The sequence below is a fragment of the Bos grunniens genome, chromosome 7, assembly GCF_055505025.1.
Source record: "Bos grunniens cultivar Pamir isolate PY7600 chromosome 7, Bosgru_T2T1.0, whole genome shotgun sequence".
NCBI classification, from domain to species: domain Eukaryota; kingdom Metazoa; phylum Chordata; class Mammalia; order Artiodactyla; family Bovidae; genus Bos; species Bos grunniens.
In genome coordinates this window covers 83481015-83503894 of record NC_141171.1, presented here as the reverse complement: position 1 = coordinate 83503894, position 22880 = coordinate 83481015, and the positions used below count along the sequence as shown (strand labels likewise).

The window sequence follows — 22880 nt, the reverse complement described above, 5'->3', positions numbered from 1 at the left end:
TGAGCTTTAGGCCAACCTTTTCACTCTCCTTAGTGACATGGAAAAGTACAGAGCATGAGGATATACAAACCCAGTCTATAGGACCAATGACAGGCTGGAGATAGTCAGGGACTTTGCCATCAGATCAGTATGTTTCAAATGACAGACTTTACAAGTACTTGACTGGGTCAAATGCATCTATCCTAGCTCAGGGCAGGAGCATAGAGGTACCCAAGTAACAGGCACACTTAGAGATAAGTCATGGTCCAAGTCTGCAAAGCACAAGTAAGTACCCACCAGAACTGGTCACCTGAGTGCCTGGCATTCCAGCTTCTGTAATAGAGCTCACAAGAACCTGCACTTTTACTGGGCTATTTATAAGGGGGAGACTTAATAGTGGGTAGCCTAGACCCAATTTATCCCACAGGAATGAAGCCTACATTCAACAAGGGAAAACTTACCGAATGCCTATATTACATAATAAACTTCAACAAAATTATAAAAAGTTTTAATTGTCTGTAATATACATGAAAAATCTTTAATTTTTATGTTTGCTTACATTAATAAAAACAATATTGTCTATCTTAAATTAAAATTTATATGTAAGAACTCATCTACATGAACCACTATTAATATGAACAAAATTATCAGCCTGCAATTACTACTCATTTCAGCAAAATGAAAATATACAGATGTAACAACTGCAGATACATTAATACCATCCACCCAGGACAAGTAGAAGAAAATGAGACTTTTGATGAAGTGAAAAGTGAAAATGTTAGTCACTCAGTAAAGTCGGACTCTTTTCAACCTGATAGACTGTAGCCCACCAGGCTCTCTGTCCTTGGAATTCTCCAAGCAAGAACACTGGAGTGGGTATCCATTCACTTCTCCAAGGGGTATTTCCAACCCAGGGACTGAACCTGGGTCTCCCATATTGCAGGCAGATTCATTACTGTCTGAGCCACCAGGGAAGCCTAAGACTCCTGGTACAAGGGCTGAAATCCTATACCTTACTGAGAATATATTTTATGGACAAACTACTTTCTGTACTTTTTCTGCCTCTTACCAAAGAACTTACTTATGGACACAAACGACAAACAATGTTGATTAAATATAAGGAGTGATGACAGAGACAGTGCAAGCCAGGGTATTTTAGGGTTCCTAAAGGCAAAATGTGATAAGGGATACCCTTTTTAAAGTCAAGGAGGTACCAGCTAGGAGAAAGCCTATGGCTTCTCCCCTTAATAGCATTGTGACTGTGGGCAAAAGTTTAGCCTAACTGACCTTCATTTTCCTATTAAAATAAACCACCTGATGCCTTTCTTACAGGTTACTGTGGAGAATAGATGAGTACAAAATGCTGAGTACAATGATGGACACAGAGATGAACTGAGGGGCATGTCCAGGAGAGCACAGAAAAGTTTTCCTGAACAGGCAGAGCAGAACTTCTGAAAACAATAATTAGTTTGGAGTCTGTTCTAGAATGAACTTCACATTTTGCCAAACTCATTAAATCCAGATGAGTGGCAGTAATGAATGAAACTTAAGCACACACAAAAAGTGTTTAAAAATTATTTTCAGGTTTTCCTCTTGTTTATCTAAGTTAGAATTGAATTTGCACTTAACTGTCTAGCCTAGTAGATCCCAAATCTTTGTCTGCATTTTAGAATCACCCAGGGAACCCTTAGAAAATATAGCTGCCAGAGGTTTTGCTTTAATGAATTTGAGCCGAAGCCTAGACACCAGTTTTTGTTTTTTTTTTAAATTACGCTCCCCAGGTGATTTTAATGAACAGCCAGAGCCCAGAACAACCACTATAGCTAGCTGCACTTGAACTGCTGCTGCTGCTGCTAAGTTGCTTCAGTCCTGTCCGACTGTGCGACCCCTTAGACGGCAGCCCACCAGGCTCCCCCGTCCCTGGGATTCTCCAGGCAAGAACACTGGAGTGGGTTGCCATTTCCTTCTCCAATGCAGGAAAGTGAAAAGTGAAAGTGAAGTCGCTCAGTCGTGTCCGACTCTTAGCAACCCCATGGGCTGCAGCCCACCAGGCTCCTCTGTCCATGGGATTTTCCAGGCAAGAGTACTGGAGTGGGTTGCCATTGCACTTGAACTAGTTCTTAGGAATTAGACTCATGCATTTACTAGCAGTGACTCAAATCAGCTTCACCCATCCTGACTAAAGAACCTTATTGAAGCCTACTCAAGGATGTGGGCAGTATTATCAAATCACTTTTTTCTTTAAGAGGTAGAAAAATCTAAGAGACCATATAATTAGTCAACTGAGTTTGAATAGAAAGAAATTTATAAGATCATAATTCAACAATCCTTTCTAAGATGTAAAAAAAAATGAGCATTTTTTGCTCAGATAAAAATGAGCCATGCCTTATAATATCAGATTTCCAGTGCAATTATGTAAGAAGAAAAGGTTTTGTTTTTTTTTTAAAGGATGTTTTCTGTCACATTTATTATTTCCCTTTTTGCTTTGAAGCTGTAAAAACAAAGATAACCATCTGAAAGACAGGCCTGAGGCAATTCTGATGATTGTGCAGTTTACCTGTTCAATGGAAATCCAATATACTCTTCTTTTAAGAGGGCCACCCTGACTAATATTAGTAGCTGGATCTGTTCTCAGGGAATGAACTATTTTAACCCCTGTCTATTTTACCAAGTAGATGAAATATTACACTGATTAGATGAAAATATCACTGAGCAAGATGTTTAATTGGTCTGCAGCCTAATGTGTCTCAGTAAAATGCCAGCAACCCACAGTACCAAGTTCTAGAATTGGTATCATTTTAATCAGCAACTTACCAGTGTGCTGCCATCAGTCCAACGGAAGTCATGCTCAAACATCTTGTCATTGAGACCTATCCACTGATAATCATGGCCCACACCTGAGAAGGAGAACAACACAGACATTTTTATTGCCTTTCCCAATTATGGATGAAATGTATCAAAGAAAGTTATTTTTGGACTGAATCATGAATCCTCTCCTGGCTGAATTTCTGTTTAGTTGCTCATAAAAATCTTTCATGGTCTAACTATCTTTTGTTCTTCTGCCCAACGTGTTTTAAACTAAAAAGCTAATTTGCAAATATCGTGAATAAAATATCAGACATGGACAATTATTTCCCTAGCAGTTTACTACAATTAAGTAATTTTTTCCATCTTTACTCACGATAGAAACTTTCCACTTTTTTTTATTAAGCTGTGCAGTTGGCAAAAGTTCAGTGAACCAATAAAATGTGACAGATCTCACCCATACTAGACTCATTTTGGAAGCCACATGTTTCTTCTCAAAGCATTTTTAATGGTGAGCACCTAGACTGGACAGTTCTGCAAAACTTCCTCAAAAATAATGACTTTCACCATGGAATGAGTCACAGGCAAAGACACCATGAAAACACTTAAATGAACCTCTACCCAGATTGCAAATTAACAATCAAACTTCTAAAAGATAGCAGGCACCATAAGAACATATTAAATAGATCATCAAACAATGTTTCACGAGCAAAAAATTTCTATGTATTTTCTACATAAAAGCTAGCTGCCCTCCTCTTTGCCATAGTCTAGGAAGTTATTAAACAGCTCTGGTAATAAGTTTCATTAGCTTTCAGCATCCATAAGCCAATTATGCACAGAGAATAACATTAGGGTGCTATTATAATTTAATTTTAATTAGTGGGATAAAAATAATTGAAAGCAATTTTCTCTTTAACTTTAGACAACATATGTACATATTCAAAGACCAAAAAGTATGGGAAGAATTAGATTGGAAACTTAAGAGGTGGTCATTTCTGTAAGTTAAAAAATGATTGAATAGCAATTTCATATGATTCCACCTATAGCATGCTATTTCAACCATTTCTGGTGGCAAATCAAGAAATGTCTGCCCATGTTACAGTTGAATGTTTCTCAAAATAGGGGACTCACATAGGAGAGATGATTTTAAGCATTTTACAGACGAGGGATTTAATAAGTTGGGTCACAACTGAGAATGCTACTTGTTTCAGTTAGATACAGGAAAAACTAAGAAGGTGGTAAGATTGAATGAAAACCCATGTATATTTGATTGAATGAAAACCCATGTATATTTGGTACATACGATTCACAAACATTTGTTCCTCGTGAGACAGGATACTGGTGAGATGGGCGCCCTGCAGACGGCATTCCCGTTCAGCTGCATCCCACGTTCGTCGATGGGCAAAGTACTTGTAGCACTGCCCTTGAAATTTGTGCCAGCCATAGTCACATGTCTCCGTGTCTGGGAAGAAACAAGGATGGGCTTATTAAACTCACCTATATCATTCAAACTTGGTTCACTCATCCAAAAGTTCATAGACATCCCAAGCCACATCAATGCAATGTCCCTGAAGCAAGGGATTCACCAATTTTGGTTACAGTGACAAAGAAATCATGATAAAGAGAGCCCAGGTGATTCCTGCCAAATGAGTGACAATACATCTTAGGACTGGAAAGGCACTATCGAACTGCACTTTCCTTGATGAAAGCCAGTATCAGCAGGAGAAAAACTGGAAAAGGGGCCAATCAAAACCTCTGTAGGCTGCAGAGTCTACTGACTCACTTGTGAAGCAACTGGGGCTAATAATTTCTTACCAAACTTTTCTAAAGAGAAATCAGTCAAATGATAAGATAAGAATTCTTGCTAAAAGGATTATGAATGCTCTATTTGCATAATGACTTCAAAGGCTCTGGAAATAGTCCTTCCCCACTTCCCAGAGAGAGAGCTGCATGGTCACAGGTTCTTGTCACGTAGATTTACTAAGAGAAAAAAATTATTCATCAATTGGCAGCTTCTGGGATATCACTAACAACTGTGAGCCTTTTTCCCAAAAGGAGAGGGAGTATAGGTAACTCCCAGTGCAAAAGCATCAGGATTTGAAGTTTATCAAGAGTGACTTTAACTTAGTACCCCTCATTTCATCAAGCCATATGCACATATGTAGATATGTGTATATGTATTAATATATACATATACTTTTTCTCTTTTGAAACAAGCATACTATAACCAGTATCCTGGTGAGATGAAAACATTTGTCAAATATGTTTAAATTTTACACTGGCAGTAAACTTCAGCTATATTTTCTAGATTGCCACTTTTTAAGTATATCAAAAGAAAGTAGTCTTGCACATAGCATTGACTTCTCATTGGCAACCTTCTCAGACTAGCCCACTCACTGCTGCTGCTAAGTCACTTCAGTCGTGTCCGACTCTGTGTGACCCCATAGACGGCAGCCCACCAGGCTCCGCCGTCCCTGGATTCTCCAGGCAAGAACACTGGAGTGGGTTGCCATTTCCTTCTCCAATGCAGGAAAGTGAAAAGTGAAAGTGAAGTCGCTCAGTCGTGTCCGACTCTTAGCAACCCCATGGACTGCAGCCTACCAGGCTCCTCTGTCCATGGGATTTTCCAGGCAAGAGTACTGGAGTGGGGTGCCATTGCTTTCTCCAAGCCCACTCACAGGTGAGATTAAAATATGCATTAAATGATGATCAATAGAAATCATTTTAACTTTCATAAAGCATCTCATGAAGATATTGAACCAGTTACATGTAAAAACGAACAAAATGGCCAAGTTTATGAAAGTGGGGACACTGTGAAAACTCCACATTACCTAATGATCAGACGCCCCTCCCCTAAATTTTACTGATTGATGAAGATAACAAAACTCTATTAGATGAAATAAATGCTCATTTTATATGTCTGACTTGGGGGCCAAGCTGAAAGTCATATTGTTTCCTGATTCTCACTCCATTTATTCCTCCTCCTATAACTCATTGTGGGAAATCATGCATGATGAGAGACTTAACATTTTTCCTGGCTTCAGTGATTAAGCCAGAATCATACAACAGATGCAGCTTATCTCTGAAAACAGTCCTTATTTCAGTTTAGTCTATCAGGCCTGTTGTTTAGTTAGAGCCAGCTGACTAATTGATTTCAACAATGTGCACTGGAAGTTTTGAGTTGTATTACAGAGTTGTTTGGACACCACCAATCTCATAGGAAAGGACTCAAGACACAGATAGGCAGTTTTATAACAGTAGCACTCAGAACCCAAGAAGGAAGCCTATTTTGGCTACTTGAAAATAGTGGGTTTTCTTTTGGAAAGTTCACATGGAAGATTTCAGAGGAGAAGTGGGAGGGGTGTAGAGGAAACAGATCTTTATATATGAAAGGGTTGCGGGGGCGGGGGAGAGGTAGAATCGGGAAATTTGTTAAAATATCCTTACTGCCAGTCAGTGCTGTGATACTGTAATAGCATTAGTTCAGTTCAGTCACTCAGTCATGTCTGACTCTGTGACCCCAGGGACTGCAGCACGCCAGGCTTCCCTGTCCATCACCAACTCCCAGAGCTTGATCAAACTCATGTCCATCGAGTTGGTGATACCATCCAACCATAACCTTGGAAATTATCATTTATTTGAAGAAACACAGTTCAAGATTCTAGAGGATCCCTAGCTTACTGAATAATACATCAGAAAAAAATTATTCTCTACCCTCTTTCTTATCCTCTATTAGCCTAAACAGTTTTGGTCTGGTTTTCTTTGTCTTTCATCACTAAGAGAAAGTATTTTCCTCTTAAGTACAGAAAACCAAATGATCCTAAAAATTTAGATACATGACCATGACACTGCCCCAGTTCCTTTCTCAGTTAGCACATGTGTACAGAAAATAGAGGCAGTGTTTCTGCTAAAACCAAACAGGGACAGATTATTTATCTGTACTCTTCCAATGATTGTAAATAGATGTGCAAATACTTAACAGAGTGAATTTTTTTTAAAGAAGCCAAATAACCACACCAATTCACTTAATCCTTATTATTCATGAATTTAACAAACACGTAATGAAGGACAATGTGTCAAGCAGCACCTTCTAGCATGCAATTCTGAAAGGAGTTATCAGAAGCAGTTTGTCTTTTCAATCTTAGCTAAAAATAATGTGATACACATCTTATTTATTAAAAGGCAATGCTTTCAGATGATGCTTTCTTAGGCATCAGTCTACGTTTGGGAATATTTCTTATGCTTTAAGACTCCTATAGTCTATAGGTTATACTACAAAGTCCCACATTTAGTTTGGCCTGTGTATGTTGGGGGAAGATGGGGAGATTACAACAACACTTGTTCACGACCACAGAGGCTGAAATTGTCATTCTTAAACAACCTCACTAAAACTCTATTCTCCTTATGCTATATAGGTAACGTTTTCAACACTCCTAACATATAGCCCACAAGCCTTAAGAAACTGTCAACACTCTGGCACTTCTGTTTGGCAAGATGTATCTTGACTTGGGGGCAAATTGTGTGTACAGAACTGTCCCTCCATGGTTCTAAGACCTTCTTCTACATTTTAAGATCTGTTATCATTCCACCAAATGCGTCCCCTCTTTCAGAGTTGCTGGGAGTTGGGAAGTTACTAAAGCAGAGAACAGAAAAGGTCAGCTGAAGAAACAACAACACAGTCATCACCGAAATTTGGATAGAAAACTGTTTAGAGAACAATGCCGCTGTTAATGAAGAAAACATTTGTTCTTAGGCAACCTGAAAAGAGGAGAAAAAAATCTTTCAGTGTCCTGGCAGTAAATCACAGGAGCACAGCTGCATCTGGTAAACAGACTGGGGTAGCTATTCCTCAGCGAACCTTGCTGTAAGATAAAATAGAAGGTACCTGAAAGGCGATACCAGAAACGAGAAGAAAAATGAAAACTTTTTCTTTTTAATATTCTCTTAAAAGGAAGTAAAAGGTAATTGCCCCCACACTCCCTTCCAAAGATGTTACTGCTGAGTCTATCAGCTTCACATATAAATAAAATGCTTCTCCTTAAGAGTTACTTCAGAAGAGTGAAGATGTTGAAGAAATCTGGGCTTCCCAAGGCCACTGAGGTTCATTCTTCCCACTCTCTAATTTACTAGCTGTGTGACCTTGAACACATCACTTTTCCTTCCTGGGCCTCAATTTCTGGTCCACTTAACCCACAGAAATATTGCTGTCAGCCAAAGGAAATGGTGTACCTTGAAGCACGTGGTAAATTAAAAAGTAACCAACAAAGAGTATCTCTTTGTATTCCCTGCCAAGAATTATGCTGAGTCAAGAAGATCAGAGCCTTTGTTTTGTTCAGAGCTCTATCACCAGCACCCAGAACAGTGCCTGTAAGACTGCAGGTGTTCAGAACACTTGCGGCACAAATAATTTTTTGAATCACTCCTTGTACTGGGAACTAAGTGAAGCCAGAATCATTTTAACACATACAAAAGGCTCAAGCACCTCACCCTATCGTTTCCTTCAAAAAATAGCATCTTTCCTACTGTTTTCTTTAAAGAAGAGGATCTTGTTTGGTCAATTATCATATTTATATTTTACAATTTTGAAACAGACCCATCCTATGCAGTAAGGAAAAAGAAAAGAAAACCCTAAAAAACCCAAACATCATCCATCCCTTTCCTTTGGCAATGCAATGCACACTCCTTTTAGCTTTGCTTTAATTGTGTTGACATCCAGATTCATGCTGCAAAGCGGAATGTGGGGCCAGACCAATGTGTCTGAGTTATTAGACACTCATTTTCATTTTGTCTGGTGGAATGGAAGTTTGGCATTAAGCACTTTTATCAAAGCCAAACCACTGTATGACTTTAAGGAGAGGAAATCGATGTTCCAAAACTGAGTGTGCTGAGTATGCGATCTGTTTCTGATTGATGGGCTCAGAAATGTTACCGTTAACCACCCAAAATACACTCTCAGGTTGGCCATAAAATGCAAATTACAGGGATCACTCAATTCAAGCCATCATGAATTTAGGCCTTTCATTCAGAAAAAAATAGATTTTTCTTCAGTAGGAAAGAAACCTGGTTCATAATATCTTTTCTGTAGTATTTGCCAAGTCAAGGTGAATGTATTCACACAACTGCATTAACTCATTCTCCAGAGATGATCAACTATGAACAGTAAGACCATTGAGTCTCAAATGCTGAGAGGAGAAAATAAAGGCAATTAACACTGAATTCAATATCCTTGGTACAAGCTACATATGTAATTAAGGTCCATGACTAGTCTGTCCCCAGGAAGAATATGTACCACAGTGTTCCTTTTGGTGGATGGATGTCCTTAAAGGCTCAGCATGCCTGTCTGCAATTCCATTCTATCAGTAAAACAAAAATGATCAAATGAACATTATTGTTCAAATGTTGTGAGCTAAAAACGCATCAGGAAACCTAATGTATTTTGGCAATCTGCGAATTTCCTCTGCAGAAAAGAATATACAGTATGGTCAAAATTGCTAACAACAACAACAATAAAATCCAAATAATTATGACAAAGGGCTGTCCAGAATTAACAGTTGAGATGAAGTATCAATACTGTTCTTCATGCACATGTTGCAAAAGCTCTTACCTTGCTCACAAAGTGCACCAACGTAGCTCGGGAGGCAGAGACACCTGAAGGTATTAAAACCGTCAATACATGTGGCTCCATTGCGACAAGGATTAGAATGACATTCATCAAAATCTATAATAAAAGCCACAAAAGTACTTTCAGTAAAAGGTCAAAAGATCCTATTTCATAAGATTGCCAGGTAAAATACAGGATAGCCAGTTAAATTTGAATTCCAGATTAAAAAAAAGAAATTTTAGTATGTCACATCCTTTATTTAGGGCAAACTTGTACTAAAAACTCTTCTTTTTTAAATCTGAAATTTAAGTGTCACTGATCTAATATTTTTATTTGTTAAATCTGGCAACCCTAAGAAAATTTCAAGTATATTCAGAGTAAGGTCATTATCTCCATTGCTGTTAGATGAGTCCCATGAGCATTAAAACCAATAAAGAATCCCCCTAGCCTTCCCACCCCGAATTCTGACTCATGCTCTGACCACCTCAGTTGTGAAACACTGAAAATACTTCACTGGCTTCATAGCCTCCAGACCCTTCCCTTTCCAATAGATCCTTCATTCAGCTGACTGTCATCTTCTTTAGGCACCATCAAGATAATTTTATTCACTGGCTTTTTTTAAATCTTTTTAAATGTTTAAATGTATTTTTCAATTTTTACAAAACTTTTAATTTTATATTGGAGTATAGCCAATTAACAATGCTGTGATAGTTTCAGGCGCACAGCAAAGGGACTCAGCCATATATACACATATCCATTCTCCCTCATTGGCATCTAAGCATTCCGCAGACACCGATTATCCAGGGTGGCAGTCGTCAGAATGCGGTCCCTGGACCAGCAGTATCGATATCACCTGAGAATATCAGAAATGCATGTTCCCAGGCCCATCCAAGACTTACTGACTGGTATTTGGAGGATGGGAACAACAAATTGTGTTTTACCAAGCCCTCCAGGTGATTCTCATGTACACTAAAGTCTTAGACTTTAGACTAGATCCCACTAGCTTTCCACTGTTCTTTCCCAGCGTTTCTCTCTCACAACCCACTAAGTAGGCATCCAGAATACTCGTGGTCCCCCAGACACATCCTGCGTTTGCGGTCTCTGCTTTTGTTTGCTGTGTTGAGTCTTTCTCTCCCACTTATGAAAATCCTCCCTAATTTCAGTGTCTATATTGAATACAAACTTTCTAACAGACATCTATGATCTCTTGTGATGAAACTAATACCTTTATTTCATTGCATTTTGCAGTTACACTAAAAATTTAGTTAATGTTTATATAAGTATTAAAAATGAATATATGTGTGTTCGGTCACTTTGGTCATGTCCACCTCTTTGCGACCCCCTGGACTGTAGCCTGACAGGCTCTTCTGTCAGTGGGGGTTCTCCAGGCAAGAATATGGAGTGAGTTGCCATCCCCTCCTCCAGAGGATCTTCTCAACGCAGGGATCTAACCCACATCTCCTGCATCTCCCATATAGCAGGCAGATTCTTTACCACTGAGCCACAAGGGAAGCCCAAAAATAAATATAAAAAATAAATTAAATTTCTAAGAGGTATATGCTGTATTCTTACCTAAAGAAATGACCTTAGTAGAAATGATAATATATTAATATCATAATAATGGTTTTATATTGTTTGCTAAGTGCCAGTCATTGATCAAACAGTTTCACATATATTAACTCATTAAATATTTTCAATTGATTGTAATGTGAAAAAAAATGGGGGTCACACATATACTTTTATACTGCACACATAAATTTGAGGGCTTCCCACGTGGCTCAGTGGTAAAGAACCTGTTTGCCAATGCAGGAGACCTATCTTGATCCCTGGGTCAGGAAGATGCCCTGGAGAAGGAAATGGTAACCCACTCCAGTATTCCTGCCTGGAGAATTTCTTGGACAGGAGAGCCTGGAAGGCTACAGTCCAGGGGATTGCAAAGAGACAGATAGGATTTAGCAGCTAAACCACATAAAATATGTAAATTTGATATTTAAGATATAATGATTTCTTAAGTGTTATCTATTGTGACTCGATGGACATGAGTCTCAGTGAACTCCGGGAGTTGGTGATGGACAGGGAGGCCTGGTGTGCTGCGATGCATGGGGTCGCAAAGAATCGGACATGACTGAGCGACTGATCTGATCTGATTGTGATCTCTGTCTTCACTGGTTAGCACACAAATAGAACTAGCTCTGTTGACTTTTGCTCTTTTTTTTTTTAAAGATAAGCACTCTTTTAACATGAATGCTGGGGGTTTTATCTCAACATTTCTGTGTAATCTAAAGTATAAACTTTATTCAGTCATTATGAGAAAACCACTATGGTACTGCTAAAAGGAGCACCCGATGAGTAGCTCCCATCATTTTATTTCTTAGGGTCAAGGTCTGCTGCTACTGCTAAGTCGCTTCAGTCGTGTCCAACTCTGTGCGACCCCATGGACGGCAGCCTACCAGGCTCCTCTGTCCATGGGATTTTCCAGCAAGAGTACTGGAGTGGGGTGCCATCACCTTCTCTGAGGGTCAAGGTCTATATTTAGCCAAATCAAAACTGGAGTCCTTTTTAAATTTTTCTTCAGGAGAAGGAACCCCAAATAAGAATGGAAGTAAAAGGGACTGATTTAGTAAAGAGACAATGACGTTCTTTGGAATCCAAAGAGAGGAGGAAGACAACAATGTCACAGCTCCTCGAGGGAGAAATGGACTAGGCTGGTCTCTGGGCACAGCCAGAGAAGGTACTTTCCCATGACACGCCAGAGCAGCAAGTCATCTCAAAACATAAAAACTCCCTATTTTTTAAATTGTTGTTTAGTCACTATGTCATGTCTGACTGTGACCTCATGGACTGTAGCCCACCAGGCTTCTCTGTCTGTGGGATTACGCAGGCAAGGATGCTGGAGTGGGTCACCATTTCCTTCTCCAGGGGCTCTTCCCGACCCAGGGATCAAATCTGCGTCTCTTAGGTCTCCTGCATTGGCAAGCAGGTTCTTTACCACTAGCGCCACCTGGGAAATCCATTTTTTAAATAGAGCTTTTTAAAAGAAATTTGCACTTAAATTGGTAATTTATTGATACACAGATTTGGAGACAGATTAAAATTTTTGTCAGTATGTAAGCAAATACTGTATATCAAACTTTACATTTGTAAAGCCTGAGTGTGAAAACCACACATAAATACAACTGACCTCAGTAATCTTCCTTGAGTCCTGGTGATATCAAGAAAATTCAATAAACATCTATCCCTGTTTCCCATAGACTACTTAAATTACTCTATGATTTTAATTTCATCTAACACACCATTCATCTACAATGGGCTTCTCTGAAATCCTCTGATGGATCCAAGCAACATAAACTCTCCCCCAATATGTCTTCTGGAAAAGCACTATGGTCTTTCAGGGAAGAACATCTTACCAAGTTCACACCGATCACCACTGTATCCTGGCACGCAGGTGCACACGTAGGAAGTTTCAGTAGGATAACAGGTGCCCCCATTGAGGCACGGGTTCATTTTGCAACGATCAGGTCCTACCAGGTTCAGGAAAGTAAGAAGAGCAGTTAGGCTCATCTCTCAGTTTCAACATATTTTAGCATAAAAATGCCATTTTTTGCTACCATAACATAAGGCTTTACCATAGCACTACACATAAAAATTAAGATTAACTTTACTCTCTGGAGTGTTTCTTGGCATTATAACTAATTATTACAAATTGCGTCTATTCATTTCTGGAATCCAATCAATCATCATTATTTTTAAACAGTATTTTGTATGGTATCTGGCAACTAATTAATATATTCTACTGCAGATTTAGTTGGCATGATAATGGCAATTGATTTTAGTCAAAATGATTACACGTATGTGCACAGTGAATGGAACATGTATTCTTTTAAACGAGGTTAGTTCATGTGAAATGACTGGATACACAGAACATGCATTCTTTTTAGCATTGGCTTGTTACCATCATTTAAATTATTATTGCCTTTTACCACTTAATGCTCAGAAACTTTTTCTTCGAAAGTGTGCACTGAAGTCTCTTCTGCTACATTAATATGCTTTTTCCAAAAACACGTTCCAATTGTACTCCTTTAAACTATACTTGAAGAAAAGCAACACATGGATTAAACTCTACTGTGTAAAAACAAACCCAAATACAAAAATCTCACCTCAAGTGAAACCCCAAAATTTTATTACAATTTTCTTATTAAAAACACAAAATTGACACTCCTAGGTGATCAATATAAAGGCCAGAGGTACAAATGTATAAGGAGAAAACAGTTTAATACATATTTTCTAAATCCAAGTACTTTTAGACTAATTGAGGCACATCTGTTATTCTGTAATATCGCATGGGTAATTATATTTATATTAATAGCTTATATATATTATTTGAACACTTTTCCAGAAGTCCTTGCTTCAATGTTTAAGAATCCAAATGAGAGCTAACCATTTTTTACAAAAGAACTGAAATAAATAGGCTATATAGTTTCAAAAATTTTAAGACCTGAAAGTCTGAAATAATTGCACATGAAGAAAAGAAGATATGCACTTATGAAACATGAGAAACAGGTATGGCTGTAGAAAATAACTGAGCCTTTCCCACCCAGGAAAGTCAAACTCACACTTTCTGAGTGTTAAGCAAATTCTGGACTACTAGAAAGACTTGATAGGGGCACATGTGCACGTGTGGGTTCATGATAATTAGGTTAATTCAGATGCTTGCAACTGTTTCTTCAAAAGTGACCCCAACTGTGCTAAGATTCTCCCTATAGTTCTAAAGATCTCCCTACTTTTGCCTTCTGCTTTTGAAAACACGCTGCTTAGATGACAAGGCTACGGTCAACAACACTTCTACATGCTGCTCTCAGTGCAAAACCAAAATGACACTAAAGTGAAAGTGGTTGGTAAAGTGACGTGCCACAGAAATGTGAAGTACAGCGTTACTCCCACCACAGACACGGGACATCATGCGAGAGTGCAGGACACGGGCTTGGCCAGGGAGAGGGCTGTGAACTGAAGGCAGTTTCGATCAGGAGAACAGTTTTGTTTTCACTCATTTCATTCTTCCCTAAGCAGTGTGTAGTCATCTCGGAAAGTTGAAACTGCAGCAAATAGACCAGGCGATCCAATAGGAGCTTTTTTTATTGAATTCACCTAAAGTGACACTTGGTTTTGCAAGGACGCAAGCTCTGATTCTAGGTAAACATTACGAATTGGGCAACTGGTACACATTTCTCATTTGTCAAATCCAACTCTCTCTATAGATACATTTATTACCAGTGATTTCTCTATCATATTTCCTCTAATCTGAAGTATATTTCAACTAAATTACAAAAGAATAAATATTGGCCAGATTACTAGGTTATCATTTACAGATTCAATCAAGAGTGACCAAAAAAAAAAAAAAAACACAAAAATCCATCAGCCACCTTTGATCAGATGTATTCACAAAATACTTCATCATTTATAAAAGTTACACTTTATGACTATTTCACTCTATCTGAAGCACAACAAAACTGAAGCATTGGTAGCACAAAAGATAAGGTTGCAACGCTCAGAAGAATAACTCTTAAGTATAGCCATGCTGTAAAAACATACTCATTAAAATAAAACATATTTTTAATCAGCACAGTCCTAGAAGTACTATTTTTTGGTTTCTTTTTTTCTTTTTCTAGGTAGCAACTAGGTGGTGATAGCTACTTATGGATTCCACTAACATTATTATTCCCACCGTTCTTGGAAAACACCATTAAACTCAACTTTTCAACATTATCAACTAGACTAAAAGGAAAATAAATTCTACAGAGTAAATATTCCAAGATCTCTGCTTTACATGTAATTAAATATTATTCATTTTTATACTATATTAACAGAAAACCACCAAAGACCAGTGGAAAAAACCACCTACTCTGGAGCGAGGCCCATCTGGGTTCAAATACCACTTTACCATGATGTGTGTGGCTACAACCCTGGGCCAATTACAGAGCCTCTCTGAACCTCCACGCCCTACCCTTTTAAATGGAGATAATAATGTACGCATTGTGGCCTTTCTGTGAAGCTCAAATGGCATAGTCTATATGAACCAGTATCAAATTCATGCTTCCTGTCTACTCAGCAAAAAACTAGAAATCTCTCAACAGGCAGAGTTTGAATATATACTAAATGAATACTCACTGTGGCTAGGCACTGTGTTAGAAGCATTAGGTAGACTACCTATCTAAAGCAAGGAAATTACACAAAAGTATGAACTTATAACCGATATTGTGTGAACCATGTTAAGTATTTATTAGAGTTACTTACTAGTCTCATTTGTAAAGGCCTGACAGATTTTAATATTGCCATAATAACACCCATTCATTAGAGTTTTGTTTTGTTTTGTTTTTAATAAGATACTTTTCCTGTTCCTAAAACTAAGATGCATAACTATGGGACCTAAGACAAAGTCATACGTAAGTTGTGGATAAAGTCAAATTGAATTTTTATACCATTAACAACTTCAGGTTTTCCATGTTGCAATTGAAAAAAAAAAAAGAAACAACATGTTTCTTAAACCCAGAAAAATACAAAGTTTATCTTGGAAGCCCCCAGTCTATACTTACTTTCTTTGCATCTCATTAGGGAATCAATACTATGGCCTGTTCTGCTGTATGTGAACAATACAAAGAACCTTCACCCCTTTCACAGTACAACACAATTATATAAATAAATATGTTAGGACCAAGGGACTGTTTCCACGTTTGGAAACAGATTTATCAACGTTGTGTCCTTACCTGGTAAATAGACTGCTGTGCCTTCCACTGACTCTTCATTAATGCCAATCAGGAAACTGGTTTCGTTAGAAGTTTCCAGAAGGGGAAATGATGGTGTTGCAAGCTCAGTATTTAACTCTGTGGTGCTTAGTGTTGCCTGCTTATTAGAATCAAGCATCCTCGTCGGTACTTGCTGTTTGGGGGCCGCTACTGTGGAATCCTCCCCTCTGATCAAAGCTGCCTGTGTTTCAGGGCTTATTTCCAGAGGAGAAGGGATGGTGGGCCACTCAGAAGTCTGTGGGCTGGGCTGAGGCACCACACCTGCCTCGACCCCGTGAATCACAGAAGCAGAAGTAGAATGTGGCCGCAGTGTAGCACCTTCTAACTTCGTTTCACTTGCAGCTGTGACAATAGCCTCAGCCTCAGGGGTTTCAATACTGGGAAACACCTTGACTGTTTCCCCAGAAACCTGGACACTGGTTGTGCTGTCAGAATTTTGGAAAATCTCAATTTCTTCTTGAGCAATTAGTTCTGTGGCAGAAGCCTCCGTTGGTTCTAATAGTTTAGGCTTACTTTCATCTTCTGAAGGCTCTGTGTCAGGAGGTAAGGATGGAGGCTCAGTTATGTGAAAGTCTTCTTCACTTGAGGGTTTGAAAGTCGCTTCAATGTTTGCAAGTTCTCCTGAGGATACCGGGGGTGTGCTGGCATCTGTACTTGGCAGAGCACTTGGCTGCAAGTCCTCTGAGTGCTCAGAGTCTCCACTGCCTAAGTGGATGCTGAGTGGAGGAAATGATGGTGTCTGAGAGAGCAGCTCTGAAAAAGCTGAAACTGTGGATGTGTCGATGGAATCCGGCAGACGGGCTCCTTCCATCACATCAGGTGCCTCTGTTAAACTCTGAGCCGTCAGGTAGGTAGTACCAATACTTACGTAGGGGGTAGGATCTGTCAGTGCCTCCTCAGCCCCAGAAGAGAACTCTGGTTGGAAAGAGGGACTTACATATTTCTTTGCTTCATCCTCATTCTGTGTCCTTTCCAAATAGCCCAACGTTGATATGACTTCACTTTGGTCTGCAATAGCTTGGCCATCAGACAAAGTGCTTGATTCAAAGATGTCCTCCAGGGTTTTGGCTTCAGTTTTTGACTCTGGATTAACTGTGGCAGACTTACTAGGAATGGGCAGAGATGTGGCTGTGGGAAGCAAAACGTCTAATTCTGTCTCTGAGCTAAGGATGGGGATCCCAGTCGTGAAGATAAAGTCTGTGTGATCTAATGGATTTCTGTCTTCAGGAGCCTTCGATTCAGGTGTTGCCTGAGTGTAATTAGCCAGCAGAATATCACCAGAAGCCTCAAAGTTTTCCTCGGTTGAAGACAGGTTAACAGCTGCCTCATACTTCTCTTGAACTTGAGTGCTCTCTTCACTACTGTCAGGCGGTCCCGAGGGTACTTCTGGATCCAAGTCTGTCTGCATTCCAAGGATGTCTTCATATATTGGTTTAGTGTGATCAATATCTATGATAGTATTTTTATCTGATGTGAGCTCAGGTATAATTTCAAGGATGGTACTCTCCGTCATTGTCAATATTAAATCCTTGTCCTCTTTGTCCAGATCTATAATAATACTTTCAGTGGCTTTTCTTTTGTCGGGTTTCAGCGTGGAATCCTTGAATCCCCCGAAATGGTCTTGGAAACTATCTGCCGCACCTTCTGTGGCCTTCTCATATGATGCTGTGCTTGCCGGTGTGCCGGTTGCTTCAGGAGAGCCTTCTCTCTGCTCAGGATGAAGCGGCAGCACCATTGAAACTGTCGGGAATCCATTAACAGTAACAGCTTCGACACTTGGAACCTTGGGATGTTTTTCCAGGGATCTATCAGAAACAAATGTGGTGCTTCCTTGCCTAGTTGCCTGAGTCATTCCAGAAGCGTGGACTTCTGCACCAACGGCATCCAATTCCCCAGAACCTTCTCCAGAATGTTCATAAAACAGGTCAGATGGTTTCGGTGTTGATGTAACAAATCCTTTGGCCATTTCAAGATCATATGTTCTAGCCAGAAAATCAGTGGCAGAGGTTGCTGTTTCTTTAGTTTCTGCTGTCATAGAATTCTCGCTAGAGACTTGATCAGTCAGAGGCTGTGGTCTACTGGTCTGGATTTCTTCTGCCCTACGGTGCGTCTGATTTTGAGGCTGTCCGGGGCCTGTGGAAAAAGTGAGAGGTGCCGTGAAGGGCCCTTCTGTTCTGGCGTCACTTAAAATTTCTGGTAGCGTTGTGCTGGATGCTGTCTCACCATCTTCAAAAATGCTGTCTGTTTTGGAAATGAGTGGTCTCATTTCATTTGCTACATTTTCCATTCCCTCATAGTCTCCACTTGTATCATTTAAGATGCTGGCTTCTAAACTTTGTACTTGAGAAGTCAGGGGATATAATGTGCTAAGGACTTGTTCTATTTCAGTAAAATTCACTGATCCTAGAGTAGGCAAAACTTCTTCCCCAGATCCCAGTCCAGAGAATATAAGATCTGTATCTGACTCTTTAATTATCGGGCTCGTACCTTTGGGAAAGGGTTTTATACTCTCTTCCTCTTTGATGGTTGAACCTGCAGTTACACTTTCAGCTGGTACTGATTCAGTCACTGAGGCAGTAGCTAAGAAAAAATGGGATTTTTCAGTAACTTCAGGGAGAGTAGTGTACAATGCCAAGCCCTTTGAATCTAGAGTTGGAGTGGACACGTCAGCTAAGGAAATGACTTCCTCCTCCATTCTCTCATCAGTACTGTAAGTTTTCTTTGTCGTTAGTGTGAAATAACCTGTGGTTTGGAGTCCAGGTTCAGGAAATGTCTGTGAATCAAAAGTTGTTTGTTCTGGTGCAACAGAGCTTTGAAGGGGTTCAAAAGATTCTTGTTCTTGAGTCTTTTCCTCTGATACTATTTCACTTCCATTTCCTTGCCTTACAGGGTTGACTTCTTGTCTAGGCCATAATTCGTCTGGCTCCACAGTTGGGGGAAAGTCCGTTGAAACTGTGTGATTCTCCTTCACCTCCCCCTCTTCGGTTGAAGCTTTAGTACTCTCAGCTTCTGCTGTTGGCAAAATGGTGGATCTTTGATCAGTTTCATTGATAGCACCTTCTTCTCCCAATCGTTGGTCAATAAATGGGGAATCTGTTCCAGAGGCTTTTCCCGCGGCACTGGGAAACACTTGGTCAACAGAGCTGCTTACTGAGAGCAAGGGCTCACCTGAGCCCTCAGCAGAGGCTGTGAATTCTTCCCAAGGGAAGGCTGAGGTGCTGACTGAGGTGCTGACCAAAGTGCTGCCAGGTTCTTCCGAGTCAGCAGTGTGGTTACTGAGGTCCGAGGTAGGTGTTACAGATGGTAACATCTGGGTATCCTTAAATGCTGCATCCCCTGAGCCTTCCATCATCACTATTTCTTCTTTTGTTATGGGATAAGATACTGTCGAGTATTCTCTGAAGTCACCACTGAAATCTTCCTCCAAAGGAAAATCTGTAGAAAAGCCCTTTATTTCTGCCCTGTGAGTTGGCTCTCCTGAGATCTCTGAAACCAAGTTTTCCTTAGATGTTTGGCTTATAGTTTCAGCAACCTCCCTGACCACTGCAGTACTGAAGACTTGTTCGGTTGGCTCAAAAGGGAATACAGTTTCCACATTTGGAGACCAAGTGCCAGCTGCCTCCTCTTCAGCTAGAATTTCAGGCTCTAAATTTAATGAAAGTGAAGAAACAGTGGTGGTTTCTGGGTCAACAGCAGCTTCTCCGGAGCCCTGCTCCATAAAGAGAGAGACGGGGCTCCCTGGGACAGTAGGTGACCCTTCCAGAACCCCAGGTTGACTGCTAAGGCTGGGATCTGTGGTCTGTGCTGCCAGATTGTCTAAAACTTCTGTTTCTGTAAAGACAATGGTAGAACTTGTCGTTTCCCTTTCAGACTGTGTGGGTATCATCTGGGACGTGAAACTCTTCCTAGTAGCAGCTGCTGAATCATCAGGTGGAGTTTCACTTGAGCTTTCTAACTCAGAGGGTGAAACAAACTGATCTAATCGCTGTGTAGGGGAACGTACGTCAATTGTAGAAGCTGTACCTGTAGTTCCCTTCTCCTCCTCTTTCCTTGTTGTTTCCTCCAGAGGTGGACTGAAAACCCACTCATAAGTGTCTGTCTCCCTTACAAATTTGGTAGGCACTACTGCAGAAACCTGTTCAGAAATTGAATATACAGTGGTTGTAGGAACATCCACAAGGCTCTCCGTGATCATGATCTTGCTGGTGTCTGAAGTAACGCGGGGGTCTGTAGTATTTCTCTGTGATAAATCAGTTATCATGGCAAATATTTTATCTTTGTCTTCTTCTGCTTCCCCAGAGCCTTCCGGAATTGGAATTGAAGGACTTCCCGAGAACTCGACAGTGTGTCTAGGGGTTATTTCCATCCAGCTTTCTACTGTGGACAACGGCTCATCAGACTGTGGAGTGCCTGTTAAGATAAATGATGCATCCTCTGAGACAGGTGCTGATACAGAACTTGCAACCATACTTGGAGTATGTGTGGTAGAACTTTTTTCTGCCTCTTCACCAAACGTTCCTTCGGTAGCCCCTGAAAAGATGATTTTTTGAGATTCCTGGTCAATGGCAGCATCTCCTGAAGACTCTTCAGGAAACAGAGGTACCGATTCAGCATGTTCATGCACCAGATGATCAAGTTCAGGATTTTTCTCTGTGATTGAGTCTGGCCCCTCAGTGGCTTCTCCCTCATGGATTGAGGCTGTGGGGAAACTATCAGGCTCGCCACTTGAGAAAGGCTCTGCTGTTTCAGGGTAAATCTCGGGTCTCCACGTAATTTCAAGGGACTCCGTTGTTTCTTTAGATTCATTAGGTTGCATGGCAGTGGACAGTCCAGCATGGGTGATTATAAACTGATGGCTATCACTTTCACTGCTGTCTGAAAAATTTTGAGAAGGTGCAACACTTTCGAACTGGCCACGCCTAGCTTCTGCTGCTTCTGGGTCCTTGGGAACAGTGGTAACTACATGCTTCCCATTTATGTACTGCACGGATGGGGTGGTCGTGACATCAGTGGCATTGGCACACTCCTCATCTTCTTCATCCTCTTCACTGTGCAACATACCAAGTAACTCAGGTAAAATTTCAGCAATTAGATCGTGCTCTGGATCTGTTTCTTCACTACAAGGCTCATCTTCTTTAGATTCTGAATCTATTGGATGACCACTTACACTGAAATCACTCATTCGACCTGAAAAAAACAAAGAGTTTTCACAATACTTAAATAGAAGATTTGGCAGTGTACGATAGAAGAAATCGATAGCAAGGCTGGCTGATCACACTCTCACACAAAAAGAAGGATTCAAATCTGTTCACAGTAAGAGCAATCACCCTTCTACACATGGTTCTCAGTCTTCGCATTTGCTGTTTGATATTAACAACGGGAAAGATAAATCCAACTGTAGCAACAGGTCACAAAAGCTCTTCAACATGTTTAACAAAACCACATCCTTAAAACGAAACAAGGCACCAGGTACACACAGTGTAATCATGAAATGGAAGAATTCATCTCTGTGCAAACTGGAAAAAAAAAAAATTTCAAGTTAAGATCCCTTCACGAGATCATACAGAAAAAAGTAACTGTTGTCCTTCATGTTGGTGAATGCAAAGATACCCTCTATTGAATAGGGAAGTGAGAAGCAATTTCTTCTGGCCTCCTGTCATAATTTACTCTAGAGAAGACTGTTTTTAGAAAAGTAAAAGAGAGGTTTCTTTACAGCCCTTTCACAGTGTGATGACAATCCTGTCCCACACAACAGTAAGACAAGACTTAGCTGTGTAATAAACTGCAGCCACATTCCATGCACAAGGGCAGGAAGCCCTGGGGAGGAGGGGCTGGGGGTCTCCTTGCAGGGCTGTCTCACAGAAAGCACCAGGAAAGAAGAGCCCTCCACACCTTTCCAGCTTTATCTGTAATGAGAGGTGATCTGGCCTGGGGCAATTGTCATTCTTTTCATTAACCTTTTCTCCAAAAGAAGTTCAGGAGTCACTTCTAAACATTAGAACTAGCATACCTGAAATAACACCTATTCTCGGAACATTTCCTAGACTGTAGATTGCCACAGGGTATCAACCACTAAGCCCATCTGTCTTTTCTCTCTCCAAAAATCCACCAGCAAAGCTCCTCATCCAAACACCAGGAGGGGGACATTCCGCACCCTCATTTGCATCGGAGTGGAATTCAGTGGTCCTTGGAGAGGGTTTCAGAATCACGGCAGCACGGACAGGTACCTGTGGGTGTTCTGACCCCAGGAAAGACACAGAGAAGCTCGTAGGGTTGCCCGGGGTCTCGCCCTCTGGTCCCGGGAACACTGTTGCAGATACAGCTTTCAGCCTAGCCCTGATCCATGCCACACATGCTTAGGTTGAACCTGAGAACTTACAGGAGGAATAATAATTACAACGACGGAATCACTCCTACCCTCTATTGGTAGGGAAATGGCTTCTGTTGTCAGAAGCCACTCCCCGTCACCCAACATCTAACATTTCCTGATGGCAAAAAAGAAAAACACTCTATTGAGACGGTAGCAATATTGTCTGTATTCTTTGCATGTGTGTGTGTTTCAGTCATGTCTGACTCTTTGCCATTGTATTCTCTGTGTCAGCATAAATACAGAAGTATATGAACATCCAATAAAAACTCTACAGAGCTCCTTCTGTTTTTAACTATGGTTTGCTAATTAAAAAAAGAGAGACCGC

The 22880-nt window shown here is 40.3% G+C and overlaps 1 protein-coding gene across 4 annotated transcripts in view; it reads right to left on the bottom strand.

The window, feature by feature from the left end:
* Positions 1 to 22880, bottom strand: part of VCAN (versican) — a 120295-nt gene that overhangs the window by 28685 nt on the left and 68730 nt on the right. For 2 of the 4 annotated variants that reach the window (XM_086412877.1, XM_086412878.1), the window contains 5 exons: positions 16147 to 21372; positions 12793 to 12906; positions 9389 to 9502; positions 4088 to 4246; positions 2794 to 2876 (listed from right to left, as the gene is read on the bottom strand). In XM_086412877.1, coding sequence (XP_086269003.1) covers positions 2794 to 2876; positions 4088 to 4246; positions 9389 to 9502; positions 12793 to 12906; positions 16147 to 21372 — 5696 coding nt within the window. The remainder of the gene's footprint in view (positions 1 to 2793; positions 2877 to 4087; positions 4247 to 9388; positions 9503 to 12792; positions 12907 to 16146; positions 21373 to 22880) is intronic. The other 2 variants (XM_086412879.1, XM_086412880.1) reach the window with 1 other exon arrangement.